The sequence below is a fragment of the Chrysochloris asiatica genome, unplaced genomic scaffold (assembly GCF_000296735.1).
Source record: "Chrysochloris asiatica unplaced genomic scaffold, ChrAsi1.0 scaffold00007, whole genome shotgun sequence".
Lineage (NCBI taxonomy): Eukaryota > Metazoa > Chordata > Mammalia > Afrosoricida > Chrysochloridae > Chrysochloris > Chrysochloris asiatica.
Window position 1 is genome coordinate 5,595,669 of NW_006408525.1, and position 16,417 is coordinate 5,612,085.

Below are 16,417 nucleotides of genomic sequence, written 5' to 3' on the forward strand. Positions count from 1 at the left end.
CTCTCTCTCTCTCTATATATATATATATACATATACATACATAGACACACACATCAGTACATATAAATCTTAATAGATTTTGTCAAAGGACAGGATGTTCATGAAATTTATTAGGAACAGATACATAAAATATTGAAAACCTCATTGTTTGAAAAAGGCAGTGTGAGTTGTATTGAAGAATTGTTTTCCATCACAAAAATGAACCTGCTCGTTCTTTGAGATTAGCAAGGGCTGTACTATGAGAATTTTGAAGAGTACAGAATGATTCTGGGAAGTTAGAGAGATGGAAACACTGCCTTCAGCAGTGTACAGACATAGCTGAAAGATATATTGAGAAACAATAGGTTCACATTTTATTTTTGTTTGATAAAGGTTTCTATGATTTTGTAGCATTGTGTGAATGAATATAATTTTATTAACATAATTTTAAAAGTCAGATAAAATAAAAACAGTGCTCATTATTTTTCCCCACCTCAGTCTTACTCCTCAAATCATTTGCTTCTCTTCTATTTTATATCTGTTTTTAAAAATAATGGGTTTCTTATTTCTTGATTTTTCAGTTTTATTTATTACTGAAATATGTAAATAAGAATTTTCTCTTTTACACTCTTTTACACTCCTCTACATTCTTCCACTCACATGCTTTCTCACCCAACTTTCTCATCTTGTAATATGGTTATTTAATATTTTTGAGTAAATTTTATGTATTATGTCTATGTAAACAACTGCATGCTGTTCTAGAATTTCATTTCCTTTCTTTTGTGATTTTTTTTTTTAATTTAATGATTAAAAAATGTCTGCTTAGTTACCTATGTAATAATTCATCTTCAAACTCTGTGGCAGCACACTAAGACTCTCTTTAATATGGTTAAATACTGTAGGTGATCTGCCTTTTCCCCCCTTCTCCACAGGGGAAACATCCTCCACTGAGTAGTTGGCCCTCCTCCAGTTTGAATTTTTTTTTTTTTTTAAGTCTGATGTGCAGCAGTCATCTAAGGAATTCCGTTCTTTTTATGTTGAATCTTCTGTGCCTCTTGTTTGTTAGCCTTTTCGAAGCCCACAATCTCTAATAGCCTCCTGAGAAAAGCTAGATAGAAGGTGAATATATTGAGGTCTGTTCTATTTTTATACTTGATTCCCTTGTTTTCATATCATAGCTTACCTTTGCCCTTACTTGTGCCTGCTAGACAACCACTTCAGAGAATTAACTGCAGTAAACTTAATTGCTAGAGTGGGGAACCAGTAATTGTGTGTGGCTGCAGGAGAAAATGGAGATGATCTGGGGTCTTCCAACTACTTTTTATTTAGACAACTAGTCAGGTCTCTGCTTTCAACTTCATTTTGCCTCTATGGCACACATGGTGTACCTCTAATCCTTGAACTTTGTTGGGTATGCTATGGGAATTGGCTTGCTTCTTACTGCCATCCCACACTTTCAGCATTTAACAAAGTAGAGAAATCTAAAATTTAATCCAGTTACCACACATTTCTTATTGTTGTTGTTGTTAAATGCTGTTGAACCCATTCCGACTCATAGCGACCCTGCATAGGGTCTCTAGGGAGTGGCTGGTGAGTTTGAACCCTGCTGCTGACCTTATGATCCAGTGCTTACCCTACAGCACCACACCAGGGCTCTTGTTCTTACTACAATTATATTGGCAGTCTTAGGTGCTATAGATTCTTCTCCTGTTCTCTCTTTGTCCTTATGGACATAAGTCTTTAAATGCATATATAAATTTGGAATAGAGAAAAATGCTTGTGTTTAGTCTACTTTGTTTAACCAGAAGTTGTCTATATTTTAATTTGTTTGTGATTAGTTTTTGTTGTTGTTACTATTAAATTCAAGCTTTTCTTTGAGAGGACTTTGTAATGGTCTGCTCTGTTTAGAAAGTTCCAAGTGGCGAATCAAAGTCTACATTTTTCAAGAGGCTTTGAAAATTTCATAGTAGCATGATGACAATAAGGGTAAATCTTTAGAAACATACCTGCTTTATGCTTGTTGTACCTGCTAGCACACAAACCATAAAATTATACTATTACGGACTGCTTATTAGATTCATAAGCACATTTCTTACTGAATATAGGAAACTTCCTAAATCTGGTGTGACTTTCAAAAATTACTTTCCTAGGAAGAACAGTTCTATTGTTTTCAAATTATTGTAATTTAAATGAAAAACAACAACAAAACCCAAACAACCAATATTTCTCTCCTAAGACATAACTGTCTTTTAACTCTGTCTCTTTCTCTTCTGTTATATCTTTACTTTTTCACAACTTTTAAGATTATATCTATTTAGTTGTTGTTGTTGCTGTTATGTGCCATTGAGTCGGTACAGACTCATAGTGACCCTGTGTACAACAGAATGAAACACTGCCCAGTCCTGGACCAACCTCACAATTGCCACGCTTGAGCCCATTGATGCTGCCTCTTTGCTAATCCATCTCACTGGGGGTCTTCCTCTTTTTCTCTGACCTTCCACGTTACCAAACATGATATCCTTCTCCAGTGACTGGTCCCTCCTGACAATATGTCCGAATTTATGAGAGTCAAAGTTTGGCCATCCTGGCCTCCAAGGAGGACTCTGGCAGCACTTCTTCCAGCACACATCTGTTGGTTCTTTTGGCAGCCCATGTTACTTTCAGAATTCTCCTCCAACACCGGAACTCAAAAGCATCAATTCTTCTATGGTCTTCCTTATTCACTGTCCAGCTTTCACATGCATATGAGGTTACTGAAAATACCATGGCTTGGGTCAGGTGCACCTTATTCCTCAAGCTGACATCTTTGTTCTTCAAAACTTTAAAAAGGTCTTGTACAGCAGATTTGCCTAATGCAATACGTCGCTTGATTTCTAGACAGCTGCTTCCATGAGTGTTGATAGTCGATTCAAGAAGAATTAAGTCCTTGACAGCTTCATTCTTTGCTCCATTGGTAAGAATGTTGTTTATTGATCCAGTGGTGAATATTTTTGTTTTTTATACATTGCCATGCAATCCATACCAAAGGCTGTGGTCTTTGATCTTCATCAGTAAGTATTTTAAGTCCTCTTCACTTTGAGCAAGCAAGGTTGAATCATCTGCATATCACAGGTTGTTAATGACTCTTCCTCCAATGTTGATGCCACATTTTTCTTCATATAAACCAGGTTCTTGGATTATTTGCTCAGCATACAGGTTAAATAAGTATGGTGAAATAATACATCCTGTTACACCTTTTAAACATTCAGTGTTCCCATGTTCTGTTCGAATAACTGCCTCTTGGTCCATGTACAAATTCCTCTTGAGCACAATTAAGTGTTCAGGAATACTTACACTTTGCAGTGTTGTCATAGCTTGTCATGTTCCACACAATTGCAAGCTTTTGTGTAGTCAATAAAGCACAGGTAAACATATTTCTGATATTTTTTGCTTTCAGCCAAGATCCATCGGACATCAGTAATGATATCCCTCGTTCCACGGCCTCTTCTGAATCTGGCTTGAACCTCTGGAAGTTCATTGTCAATGTATGCTTGCAGGCATTTCTGTGTTACCTTTAGTAAAACTTTACTCACATGGGATATCAACGATATTGTCCAATGAGTTGCGCATTGGGTCACCTCTTTTTGGAATGGGCACAAATACTAATCTCTTCCAGTCAGTTGGCCAGATAGTTGTGTTCTAAATTTCTTGGCAGAGATGAGTTAATGCCTCCTGTGTCACCTCACTTTCTCAAAAGATTTCAATTTTTATTCCATCAATTCCTGGTTGCCTTATTCTTTGCCAGTTCCTTCAATGCATCTTGGACTTTTTCCTTCAGTATCATTGACTCTTGATCATGTACTACCTGTTGAAACGATGGAACATCAACCATTCCCTTTTGATACAGTGACTGTGTGGGTATTCCTTCCATCTTCTTTTAATACTTTGTGCATTATTCAATATTTAGTAACTTTTCCTAAATCAGAGTTTTGTCAGTTATTTATTTTGTAATCTTTGTAGCTATTCTTTCAGTGAGTTAGGGAAATTGGTTTATAATGGTTAATGTGGCAGGCATGTATTTGAGGAACTTATGTGAATATTAGAAGGAATGACAGTAAAGATATAAGTAATTTGTTCTTTAAAACCTATGTTAAAAAAGCCTTGGTGTTTGCTCTAAAAGCCTAATTCTTTGCATGACTATGCAATGGGGTTATCCATTATGACACTGTGCAGTGTATTTAGCTGTTGTTGCTGTTTACCATTGAGTTGATTATAACTCATAGCGACTCTATAGGACAGGGTAGAAGTCTCCCATAGGGTTTCCAAAATTGTAATCTTTACAGAAACAGACTGCCACATCTTTTTTTCACAGAGCAGCTGGTAAGTTCAAAACACTGACCTTTTAGTTAACAGCCAAGCACTTAAGCGTTATACCCCAGTGCTCCTTACAGTTGAACTAAAGGGGCAGTATTGTAGGATGGTCCAATTCAGACTCTAGATTTAGATGTTAGCTTGTCGCCTCCAACTTTATGTGTCATCGTGGGCAGGTTATATAATTTTGCTGAGTTTCACTTTTTTCTTTCGTAAAATGGGGCTTAAACATCATGTAGTACTGTTAGGATTAAATATGCCAGAGATGTAACAAGATTAGCACAGTGTCACATAGCAAGTATTCAGAAATGATAGGTGTTTTTATGCAGATATCGATTATTAACAATAATTCTAAAAATGTTCGAGCAACTCCTGTGTTTTCCAATCCTCTTTTTGGTGCTGGAGAGACAGTGATAAAGAATCCCTGACATTTAGGTCACACTGCTTATCAGGGAAGACAGCCAGCAATATAAGCTCATAAATATCAGTACAATAAGATTAGTAAGAAGTAGGTATGTACAATTTCTGATGTAGCTCAGTTATCTCCTTAGGGTTGAAGCTGGAAGGATCAGTGTCAGCAGAGAGTCACTGAGAGAACTGACAGTTTACTTGCATTTGAAGGATGAATTGGAGTAGTTCGGAAGACAAGGAGGGAAAAGGCATTCCTCACAATGAGAACAGCAGGTACAAGGACCCAGAGACTGGCAGTAACAAGCCTTATTCTTTTTATTATGTTTCCTTAACATTTCTGTTAAGTGCCATGGAGTTGGTTCTGAGTCATAGTGACCCTGTATAGTGTTTCCACGTGGCAGAAAGATGAGGGGGAACAACAATATTAGTAAGTTGTGCTCACCATCACCCATTCAAGATCAAAAGGACAACATTTATCAAAGGACAAAGTTGAGAAAGAATTGTGAATGAGGGTGGAATGGAAATAAGAACCACAGGGAGGAAGTTTGATAACTGTTGTTACATAGATGGGGTTGCAGTCATTGAGATGAAGCAAAGTCAAAGTGTGTCATTTGTTTGTTGAATGGAACGCTGATGATTTGTTCTATAAACATTCACTCAGTTTACAATAAAAAGTTGTTTTTTTAAAGTAATACAGTTCAGAATTCCAATTTATCAAAGGAAGAAATTGTATGTATTGTTCTCATTCACACAATTTTTGTTAAAAATGAAAACTTAGATTCCCCGTTCATGAGTAGAAGCTACACATGTTTTCTTCTCATCCAATCATTGCCTGAGAAATATTCTTAATCTGGTATCACAAAGAATACTTGAAAATATTATGTAAATTTTTGTTCATAGAAATTGAAAACTTCATATTGTTTCTCAGTCAAATACATTGGGAACCTTCCCATTCTTGTTACACAGATGATACTGAAAACTTGCCAAACTCTCATTTCCCTAGTAGTGGATGGGAGAAACTGCATGTAATTTTCTTATTCACTGGATATATTTGAAATTGATACATCTTTACAATTAGTAATTTTAAACTTAAAACTCCTTAGAATTTGTGTTCATGAATGTTATAAACTATACATTTTTTTCTTATTCTCACATTGTATTGGAAACCTTGCTTACATTTAATACAAACCATACTTTGAAAAAAAATGTGTGCCTTAGCTAGCATTGTTTTCAAGCCCCTGGTTTTTATTATATCATATTTTGCATGTTATAGTTTGGAGAACAATGAAATGTGACCTTGGAAAAGTGATTTTTGACCTGGCAGTATTACAGTATAGCTTTGGGACTCTGAAGTACTTATACTACCTCTCTGGACCACATTTTCCTTAAGGCTTCTCGTAGCTTTAAAATTTAAGTCTAAATGCTGAATTTAAATCCCTGGATGGAAAAAGATGAAGAAAAATTTGCTAGATTGATAGTCTTGGAGTCAGTTAGCAAGCATATGTATTACTGAGTACCATTTGTGGAGTGTGTAGCCTTTGTGTTGGCTATATCTTTCAGTTGTCTTTTTTCAGTCTTTCAACTCTAATTGTTATTCTCCTGTGTAACTTAAGAGGAGCCACCTTAGTTACGTACAAGGTAGGAAAATGTTTGGTGAATTAGCTTACTCAATGAGTTTTGTTGATAGGTGTATTAAAAGAAGAAAGAAAGAAGATTGGTCTAATTTTTTAAAATCTGTAAAACTGTATGTGAGCATAGAACGTCAGATGGTATTCTGGAAAAGACAACTTTGTAAAATTTTATTTATGGCTGCTTTCAGGAAAACTTACAGTCTAAAGAGGAGAGACAGAAACATTCACATTTAAAATTGTAGCTAAGAATGAGAAATAGTAGTAAAAAGTAACAAATTAAAGCAGAGGGAAACAACTTCAGCATTTTTATTTTGCTGAGATTTTTTAAATTTAATATTCCCACATAGAGTGATTTCTGTATCTTGAAAGAAGATGGTTAAAAGTTGGAGAAAGAGGAGGGAGGAATATTTAAAAAAAATTTTTTTCTAATTACTGAATTGTTTGTGCTATCCATTTAAATAAATTAATATATAAATATGTATATGTACATATGTATGTCTCCATATATTTGTACATATACACATACACACAAACATATGTAGATAAACATTGTTTTAGCATCTACTGATGACCCAATATGTAATTGCATTTTTGTTCTGTAAAGTGCTATCTTCATGAACACATGTTGTTAAGTGCTGTCGAGTTGGTTCTGACCCATAGCAACCCTGCATAGAGTTTCCAAGGAGCAGCTGGTGAGCTTGAACCACTGACCTTGCAGTTCAAACAGCTTTGCAATCTGGTTCATTAACCTATAGCGCCACACCAGGACAATTAGCTAAATGTAATGCTGGAGGCTTCCATGATATATGACATTTGATTGAAGAGTAGGGAAAAGCCAACTGTGTTTGTTCCTTGACATTTGGACATCCAAGACTTTTTGACTTGTTACTTTTTTTTTTTTTTTTAAGTAAAGTTTGCAAACAACAGCACATGATAGTATGTCAAGGAAGTCATCATTAAAAGATTTCTTTCTCCCCTTTCATTATAAACAACTCTCAGAGGATTCCTTTACTCTCTTGAGATCATAAATTAAAGCTCATGCTCAGTTCTTTCCCCAGCTTAATTTTGTAAAGTCTTTGCTTCCTCTCTCGTCTCATACTCAGGCAGTTCCTTATTGATTCTTCTCTTCTGTCACTGCCTACCTGTTGTTATTGTTGTGAAGTACCATTAAGTTGGTTCTGATACATAGTGACCCTGTATAAAGTTTCCTTGAGTATGGTAGATTTGAATTGCTGACCTTATGATTAGGAGTCCAGTTCTTATCCTACAGCAAATCACAACCCTGGGTTCACGAATCAGTTGCTTAGCATTCGTCCACATGTGGCACACTATTTTTTCTTGTTGTGTGCCGTCAAGTCTGTGACCCTGTATAGGGTTGCCAAGAGTGGCTGGTGGGTTTGAACTGTTGACCTTGAGGTTACCAGTAAATAATTATTTAGTTATTTAAGAAGTAATTTACCAAAATTTGAAAATCACCACCTTAAACAAAGAGAGGTCCTTTGCAATGACCTACATCTAACCATGTTGTCTGTCCACCTCAACCCATCTCCCTGCCTACCCTCAGCCAGATAACCACTTCCCTTAATCCCATTCTCATTACGGTCCCTTGTTTTCCTTTTTATATCACTTTATTGTTTGTGTATAAAAGTATGTTATAATTATTTTTAGCTTTCTGGACTCCATAGCACTTAGCAACAACAAGTCTGTATGTAATCTATTGTATGTATTTTAGCACTTTTATTTCTGTTATTGCTCTGCAGATTATTTATTTTTTGTGTGTGTGTAAATGAATCGGAGTTCCTGGTGTGTGCTGGAAGATAAGCATTTATCTGCATGGTCATTTTGAACCATAAGATTGTTGGTTGAAACTCACCAGCTGCTTCTCGGAAAAACTGTATAGGGTTCCCATGTGTCGGAACTGACTGCATGTTACTCAACAACATATAAATTATTACATTGCAAAGATGATCTCCTAATGCCTCTAATTAAAAAAAAATTAACAGTTTTTAACCTTGAATGGATGTTGAATTTTTATCAAGTACTATTTCTGCATCTATGTTGTTGTTCTTAGGTGTCATCGAGTTTGCTTTCGAAAGGTCAGCTTTGAATATCCTATGGAACAGTTATACTCTGTACACATGGGGTTGCCATGAGTCACAGTGTACTGTAGAGCAGCTGACATACAACAAACCACCTAAATTTCCATTAAGTTGATACCTACTGATAGTGAACTTGTATGAGTTTCCAAGGCTGTAAATCCTTATTAGGACAGATAGCCGCCTCTTTCTCCCACGGAGCAGCTGGTGAGTTTGAACTGCCAGTCTTGTGATTAGCAGTCCGGTGCTTATTCTATAATGCCACCAGGGCTCCTTAACAACAGACAAACAAGGGGGGGAAATGCTACCAATTAAGTAAGACACACTATCAATTATTAGATGCACCTCAATTTTAGATATTTTTTAATGTAAAGGGGGGCACATTGCTTTATAAGGTATATAGCAATATGTGATTTAAAGAGCGCTGGTGGGTTAAATATTGGGCTGCTTACCAAAAGGTTGGATGTTGGAACTAAAGATATTTACAATCTGTAAAACCCTAAACAGGTGGTTTTACTCTGCCCTATAGGGTTGCTGTGAGGTACCCAGGGAATACCCAGATGTAACGTAAGTAATTAGAAATGTGAATTTAGAAAGATGGAAACAAGAAATACAAAGGTGAAAGAGTATCTTCTGCATTTCAGAATAACAATCCAGAAACATCCTCACTTAACTGTTTTAGCTTTAATGTTCTCTATGTCTATTATTTATATCATTTCATTCTTTCTGTTGCCTATCTTTTTGTGGTAACATTTGTTGGTAAACCTTGATAATCTTTTACTCCTCAGGAGCAATTTTTTTCTCTTAAGTTTCCACACACAGAAAAACTCTTCTTGTTTAATAAGTATGTGATTTAGTGGGATGCAGTCTTCGTAAGGATTGGGAGTCCTGTCAGAAGAATGGCAAAGAAGAGCAGGTCTCTGAGAGAGAGATGTTGTGAAGCAATGTTGTGTATAGACTTTCATTGTTTCTGTTTGTATAGGTCCAGCATGTCTGGCATGCACCTAGTAAAGCAGGGTCGTGACCGAAAGAAAATCGATTCACAGAGAGATTTCACCGTGGCTTCTCCAGCAGAATTTGTTACTCGTTTTGGGGGAAATAAAGTGATTGAGAAAGTAAGTTCTAACTTTCTAAATTATATTTCTCAAGAGTAGATGAAGTTTAATGTCTTATTGTCTAGATTTGCTCAAAATTATTATTTGGATTTGTGAAATTTATGTGAAATTACATTTTTCTGCCTTCCTAGCATCCTATTAACTAATTTCACTATCTTCAGTAATGTCTTTACCTCTGATAATTTAGTCATAGCTAATGAAGATGATGAAATAGTGCTTATAAAGTTCTATTGAAAGATCCTGTCATTTTACAAAGTGAGGCAGGACTGATTTGAGATATTGAGAGCCAAGAGTTGGTTTGAGAAATAGTTTTAGGGAGATGTCATGTGTGATCACAGCTTTGCACTTAGAATTATGGAAATAGAGCCTCAGAACAAAAGGCTTTAATAGTTTGATACACTGTGTCTTACTGGCTTCAACCAGGTATTTGTAAGTTTAGAGGTTATAATATACCATATGTAATACTTAAAGATTTCAGATATTTTGAAGTGTTAAAAGTAATTCTGTGTCACTTTTATCTAAACAGTGTCAGAAAATCAGAGGATGACTTGGTTGAAATACCTGGCAGTGGTTAATTGATTAAAGGATGGGAACCTGTAGTCCCATCCTAAATGATTGAATCACATTATATTCAGTGATACTTCTGTTAGTTTTTCAATAAAAATGGATTGTATATCTCTTTGCCTATGCTACCTTCAGAGACTTGTTTATAAGTAAGACAAGTAAGGAGATGAAAGGTTTGTTTACTTACAGAGACGTCTCAGAATACTTTGATTCTTTTATTTTTCTTTGAATACTCTGGACACACATCAAAGTATTTTGTTAACTAGAATTTTGCAATACTATTTGCATGTTAATGTGGGAGTTGGTTTCTAATTGTCTGTAAGAGTTCCTGGTTAAAAATCTGACATTTTCAGAGAAAGATCATATTTCTCCAATTTGGTCCTCTCACTCTCCCAGGTTCTTATTGCCAACAATGGCATTGCAGCGGTGAAATGTATGCGGTCTATTCGTCGGTGGTCTTATGAAATGTTTCGAAATGAGCGTGCAATTCGATTTGTTGTCATGGTTACACCTGAAGACCTTAAAGCCAATGCAGGTGAGTTATTAGTATTAAGAAAACATCATCCTCAACTGTGTAACATTGACTTACTGTTGTTAAGTGCCGTAGAATCAGTTCCTGCTCATAGCAACCCAGTGTGAGTTTCCAAGGAGCAACTGATGAGTTTGAACCACCAACCTGTTGGTAGCAGCCCAGATCTTATCATACAGCACTATACCAAGACTCCTAGTATAGACTAAATAAAAAAATATTGTTAGTGTTGGGGAATCCCCAAATTTAGGATTTCTAATGAAATATTCTAAAAAGGATTTTTCTTATTAAAACAATGTAAACAGTAGTAGGCATATTATTAAAGTGATCACACTATATTTAATCTTGACACAGACTACTGTGTTCTATATATAAATAGTTAGAAATTTGACCCACATGTTGATTTGGGCTTTTGGGCATATGTCTATTTTAGTGTTAAATATTTGACCTGCCACACTTTAGTATGTGTAAGTGGAAAGGTGTGATGGAGAAAAAAATTACTATTTCCCTTAATGACAGTTGTAGAAGTTCAGAGAAAAAATCTTTTCTCCCTCCTTTCCCCAGAAAGAGGAACCTCCTGGGGCCAGAGAGTGGGTCTCATTGTGTAAACTCTTCTACATATTCTCCCTATTCATATGGTGTTCCATCAGAGAGCTGCAGATAAGATTACAGTATATGTATATATAGTTCAATGGAGTCCTGGTGTGGTGCTGTGGGTTAATGGGCTGGATTGCAAGGTCAGTTTGAACTGTAAGTTTGGCAGTGCAAGCTCACCAGCTGCTCCTCGGAAACCCTATACAGGGTTGTTATGGGTTGGAACTGACACAGCAACGCTCCACAACAACAACACAATACAGTTAAATGTACAGTCTAGTGAGAGGTGGGCTAGTCTTTCTTCCCCACAATACATTTTATCCCTAAGGTATAATGTCTCATGTGGAGTGCACCCATAGCTGGCTTTGGATTAAAGAGCTACCCTTTTAAATGTATTTTGGTCTCTCTCTGTATATTTTCTCTTTTGAAACAAGGATGGTAAGACTATGCCTGAGGACTAAGGGTTATTATGTCATCTTATTTAAAAAAAGAAGATCCTGATTTATTTGAATGTATTTATCGCAGATCATTTTGGATGCACCCTTTAACATCTCTGAACTATAATTTCTAAATCTAAAATGAAAAGCAGGTCTGGTAGTGTAGTGGTTACGAATTGGGCTGCTTACCTCAAGATTTGCTGTTCAAAACTACCAGTTGTTCTTCAGGAGAAAGATGAGGCTTTCCGCTCCCGTAAAGATTTATAGCCTTGGAAGCCCTTTGTAGAGTTGCTATGAGTCAAAACTGACTCCACAGCATACCAGATGATGATGATGATGAAAATGATAATGTCTGTTTCACTTTATGGAGTCCTGGTGTAGTGCTGTGGGTTAATAATGTGCCAGATTGCAAAGCCGTTTGAAATGCAAGATCAGTGGTTCAAGCTCACCAGTTGCTCCTTGGAAACCCTATACAGGGTCGCTAATGGGTCGGAATTGACTCGACAGCACTTAACAACAACAACAAATTTCACTTTATAATTGTAAAAATGAGCTTATATATAATAAATGTGTTCTACTTTGTATGGTTTCTTTTCCCCCTTCATTTTTACCTAATATTCTTAGCCCTTTTTTTTATTCATTCAGTGACTATGTGGACACACAGTTGAATAAGATGTGGTCCTGTTCTAGGAAACAAATACTCTCAGTATAATGTGAAAAGTGCTTTGAGTACTAAGAGAACTTAGTGAGATATCGCATTCTTGGGAGCAGGGCTATGGGAAAACTTTCTGAAGGTTATACCTGATGAAGAATGAGTAAGAGTTCGTGTAGTAATTAGGGGAGAAGAAGGCAGAAAGAACAGCATATGCAAATGTATGAAGGTATGACATGAATGGTTTTCTGGAGACTTCAGCTGGCTTATTAGGGATGCAATCTAGTGGTTGTCAAAGATGGCCTTTTTTCTTATCTTTTTAGGTAGGCATGTTGATGTGCATTTTAAATGAATTTTTTCCTTTTATTTGTGTCGGGTTTTTTTTTTAAATAATGTTTAACGTTGTTGTTATGTGCCATGGAATCGGTTCCGACTCATAGCAACCCTGTACAGGGTTTCCGAGGCTGTAAATCTTTACGGGAGCAGAAAACCTCATCTTTCTCCCACGGAACAGCTGGTAGTTTTGAACTGCTGACCTTGCGGTTCTCAGCCCGATTCTTAACCACTAATGTACATCACAAATTATCTATTATCATGAACCATTGTTCATGATATTGTTGTAATATCAGCCAAATCACTAAGAATCATGGTCTTGCCAAGTTGACACATAACTTTAACAATCACAAGAGCCAAACAGAAGATTTCAAAGGCTATCTTTAGAAATCAAAGTAATATAATAAAATGTGCAAAGACCTGAAATTATAAAACTAAAAGGGAAGGATAAACTTGACATTTCTCAAGCTGAAACAACTGAAGAAAACATTCAAGACTTAAGTTGCAATACTGAACGATTATATACACAAAATTTGAAAAATGATGCCAGAAACATCAGAAGATGGAAGGATATATAGTGTCATTGTCATTGTACCAAATCCTTTCCCTTCCCCCCCCGCCCCAAAAAAAAACCCCAAACATTAAACAATTCCAGGATCAAAAACTTAACAGTTCATCGAGTCTGTATTGACTTATGTTGTTAGTGCTATCAAGTAGGCTTTCCAATGAGCAGGTATTGACTTTGGGGTTCAAACCTTGAAAGTCCAGTGCTTATCCTACAGTGCCATATTGTATGGGGTTTCCAAGACTGTAAATCATTGCAGGAACAGAAAGTACCATCTTTCAACTTGCAGGCGGTTGGTGGGCTTGAACCACCAAACTTGTGGTTTGCAATGTGGTGTTTATCCTTCAGAGTCAACCACACTCGCATGAACCACTGTACGCACCTCAACCTTTAATGTAATAGGCTCTGTAGGTGTTGGTTTGTAACTACAGGGTGTATGTAAGTCAGATGTTCATAGTATATTTCATTGGTTTTGCTCTTCTAGAAAATTAGCCTAAGACAGCTGTTTTACTTCATCATTTCTTCCTTTCGCTTTAGCTTGTTGTTGTTAGGTGCCATTGAGTCGATACCGACCCATAGTGACCTTATGCACAGCATAACGTAACACTGCCTGAACCTGTGCCAACCTCACTACTATTGCCATGCTTGAGTCCATTGATCTTGCCACTTGGCCAGTCCATCTCATGGGGGGTCTTTCACTTTTCCCCTGACTCTCCCTCCACCTTACCAAACATGATATCCTTCTCCAGTGACTGGTCCCTCCTTGACAATATGTCCAAAGTATGAGAGATGAACTTTGGCCATCGTGGTCTCTAAGGAGCACTCTGGCTGCACTTCTTCCAAAATGGATATATTGGTTCTTTTGGCAGCCCATGGCACTTTATTTGTGTTTTAACTGTATAAAAGTAGTACAGTATAAATTACTTCTTCCCATATACCCATTAGAACCCTGGAAGCACAGTGGATTAAGAGCCGGGCTGCTAACCACAAGGTCAGCAGTTCAAATCTACCAGTTGTCCATTGGAGAAAGATAAGACTTTTTGCTCCCTTAAATATTTACTGCCTCAGGAATCCTTTACAGGATCACTATGAGTTGGAACAGACTCGTTGACTCACAATCATATACCCATCATCCATCATAAACAATTACAAACTTATAGCCAATATTGTTTTATCTATGCTTCCACCATTCCCCCATAAAAATAATAAATAAAGCTGTTGCTATTGAGTCAGCTTCATTGTGACCACATATGTTAAAATAAAATTTCTCCTTATGATTTTCTTGGTTGTACTGATGTGGAATTGTCTGATAAGCACTGGACTGCTAACCACAAAGTTGGAGGTTCAAACCCATTGGCCACTCCCTGGAAACACTATATTGTTGTTGTTAAGTGCTGTCAAGTCGATTCCGACCCATAGTGACCCTGTATAGGGTTTCCAAGGAACAGCTGGTAAGCTTGAACCGCCGACCTTGCAGTTAAAATATCTTTGCAATCTGGTGCATTAACTCACAGTGCCACAACAGGAAACACTATATAGGTTCCCTCTAAGTTGGACCTGACTCAATGGTGCTTAAAAATACTAGCAACAGTCTTTAGGGGAAGCAGATCATCAGGCCTTTCTTCTATGGTGCTATTGGGTGGTTTTGAATTGTCAACTTTTAAGCTAGTGGTGGTTGTGGTTTTGTGCCATGGAGTTGGTTCTCATTCTTACCGACCGTAAATAATGTTTCTGAGGATGGAAATCTTTATGGGAGCAGAAAGCCTCATCTTTGAATGGAAACCGTTTGTACCACCAAGGGACCTTCCTTGCCCTCTATTGTTCTTGTTGTCATGGAGTTGATTCTGACTCATAGCAACCTTATGTGACAGAGTAAAACTGCCCTGTAACCAGCTATTAAGCTATAATCTCATGGGAACAGATCACTAGATTGTTGTTCTCCCACAAAACTACTGGTAGGTTCAAACTGCCAACCTCTTGGTTAGCAGCTAAGCACTTAACTGTTATCCTGATAGTTCTGATAACAACTTGGGAGATCCATTTGAGGAAGCCAATATTAGGGGAGAAGATTAGGCAGAAGATAGAGAAGAAAGGGATGATTTAGGAGGTAAAATTGGTAAAATTTGGTGACTGAGGGAAGCGTTAATTAAAGACTATTGAACTCAGAATTTGATTGACTAGGCAGATGTTAGTGCCACCAGCTACAATACATAATATAGCAAGAAAAGCAAAGTATATATATTTGCAGTAAATATATGCTAGTTAACATAATTGTAACCTTCTTCCCTAAAGAACATATAGTGAATAAAAAGAACATTGTGGTTGAAATTGAGTGGAAGACTACATTTTAGGGATTGTTGTTGTTAGGTGCCATCGAATTGGTACCAACTCATAGTGACCCTATACACAATAGAATGAAACACTGCCCAGTCCTGTGCCAGCCTCACATTCGTTGCTGTGCTTGAGCCCATTGCTGCTGCCTCTGTGCCAGTCCATCAGCTTTGCTATATTTCATTGGCTAGAAGCAAGTCATAGATCCTGCCGGCACTCAAGGATTGTCACTCATAATTTATTCCTCTTCATGGTGTCCCATGTAAATCTCAAGCTTTCTAATGATTTTTTCATTCTTTGTTTTCTGATTGTTCTTCTAGTTTACTAATATTGAAAGATTTAGCTTCAAGTAAGTAATTTGGGATATAGGGAGGTGGGGCTTGATGACAGATTAGGGAGAAAAGTGCCATGCAGACCTCTACCAGTAATAATACACAATAACGGACGATGCAGGTTTAGTGGACAGTCCCAGAACTCTGAACTGCATATAAAGGAGTATTCAGAAGTATCGAATACTTACTGCTAGTGGGATTTGAAGCAGAAGCAAGAAAAGTGGTGTTTTCTGATTTGCGGCTGCCAGTGAGTCACGGTGCAGCCATCTTAAGTGGGACAGAGCAGATACAAGATCAAGAGAGCGCTTCCATTGCAGAGGTCTGACCAATTGTAAGAAATAAAGGTATGAACGTTTTTTCCCATTCGTTTAATTTTTTCTGCGCACTTCCACTCTGGTTACTAGAGAGGGCTCCTGAGTGAGTGGATAACCCCACCCCTGGAGGGTTCTACTACACATGTGCACAGATCTGCCTAGAATCGAAGAAGTGGGAGAAGTC

At 37.1% G+C, this 16,417-nt stretch overlaps 1 protein-coding gene across 1 annotated transcript in view; it reads left to right on the forward strand.

Moving 5' to 3' along the window:
• Positions 1-16,417, forward strand: part of ACACA (acetyl-CoA carboxylase alpha) — a 336,306-nt gene that overhangs the window by 64,042 nt on the left and 255,847 nt on the right. Inside the window, exons 4-5 of the mRNA XM_006832345.1 lie at positions 9,450-9,582; positions 10,543-10,681. Coding sequence (XP_006832408.1) covers positions 9,450-9,582; positions 10,543-10,681 — 272 coding nt within the window. The remainder of the gene's footprint in view (positions 1-9,449; positions 9,583-10,542; positions 10,682-16,417) is intronic.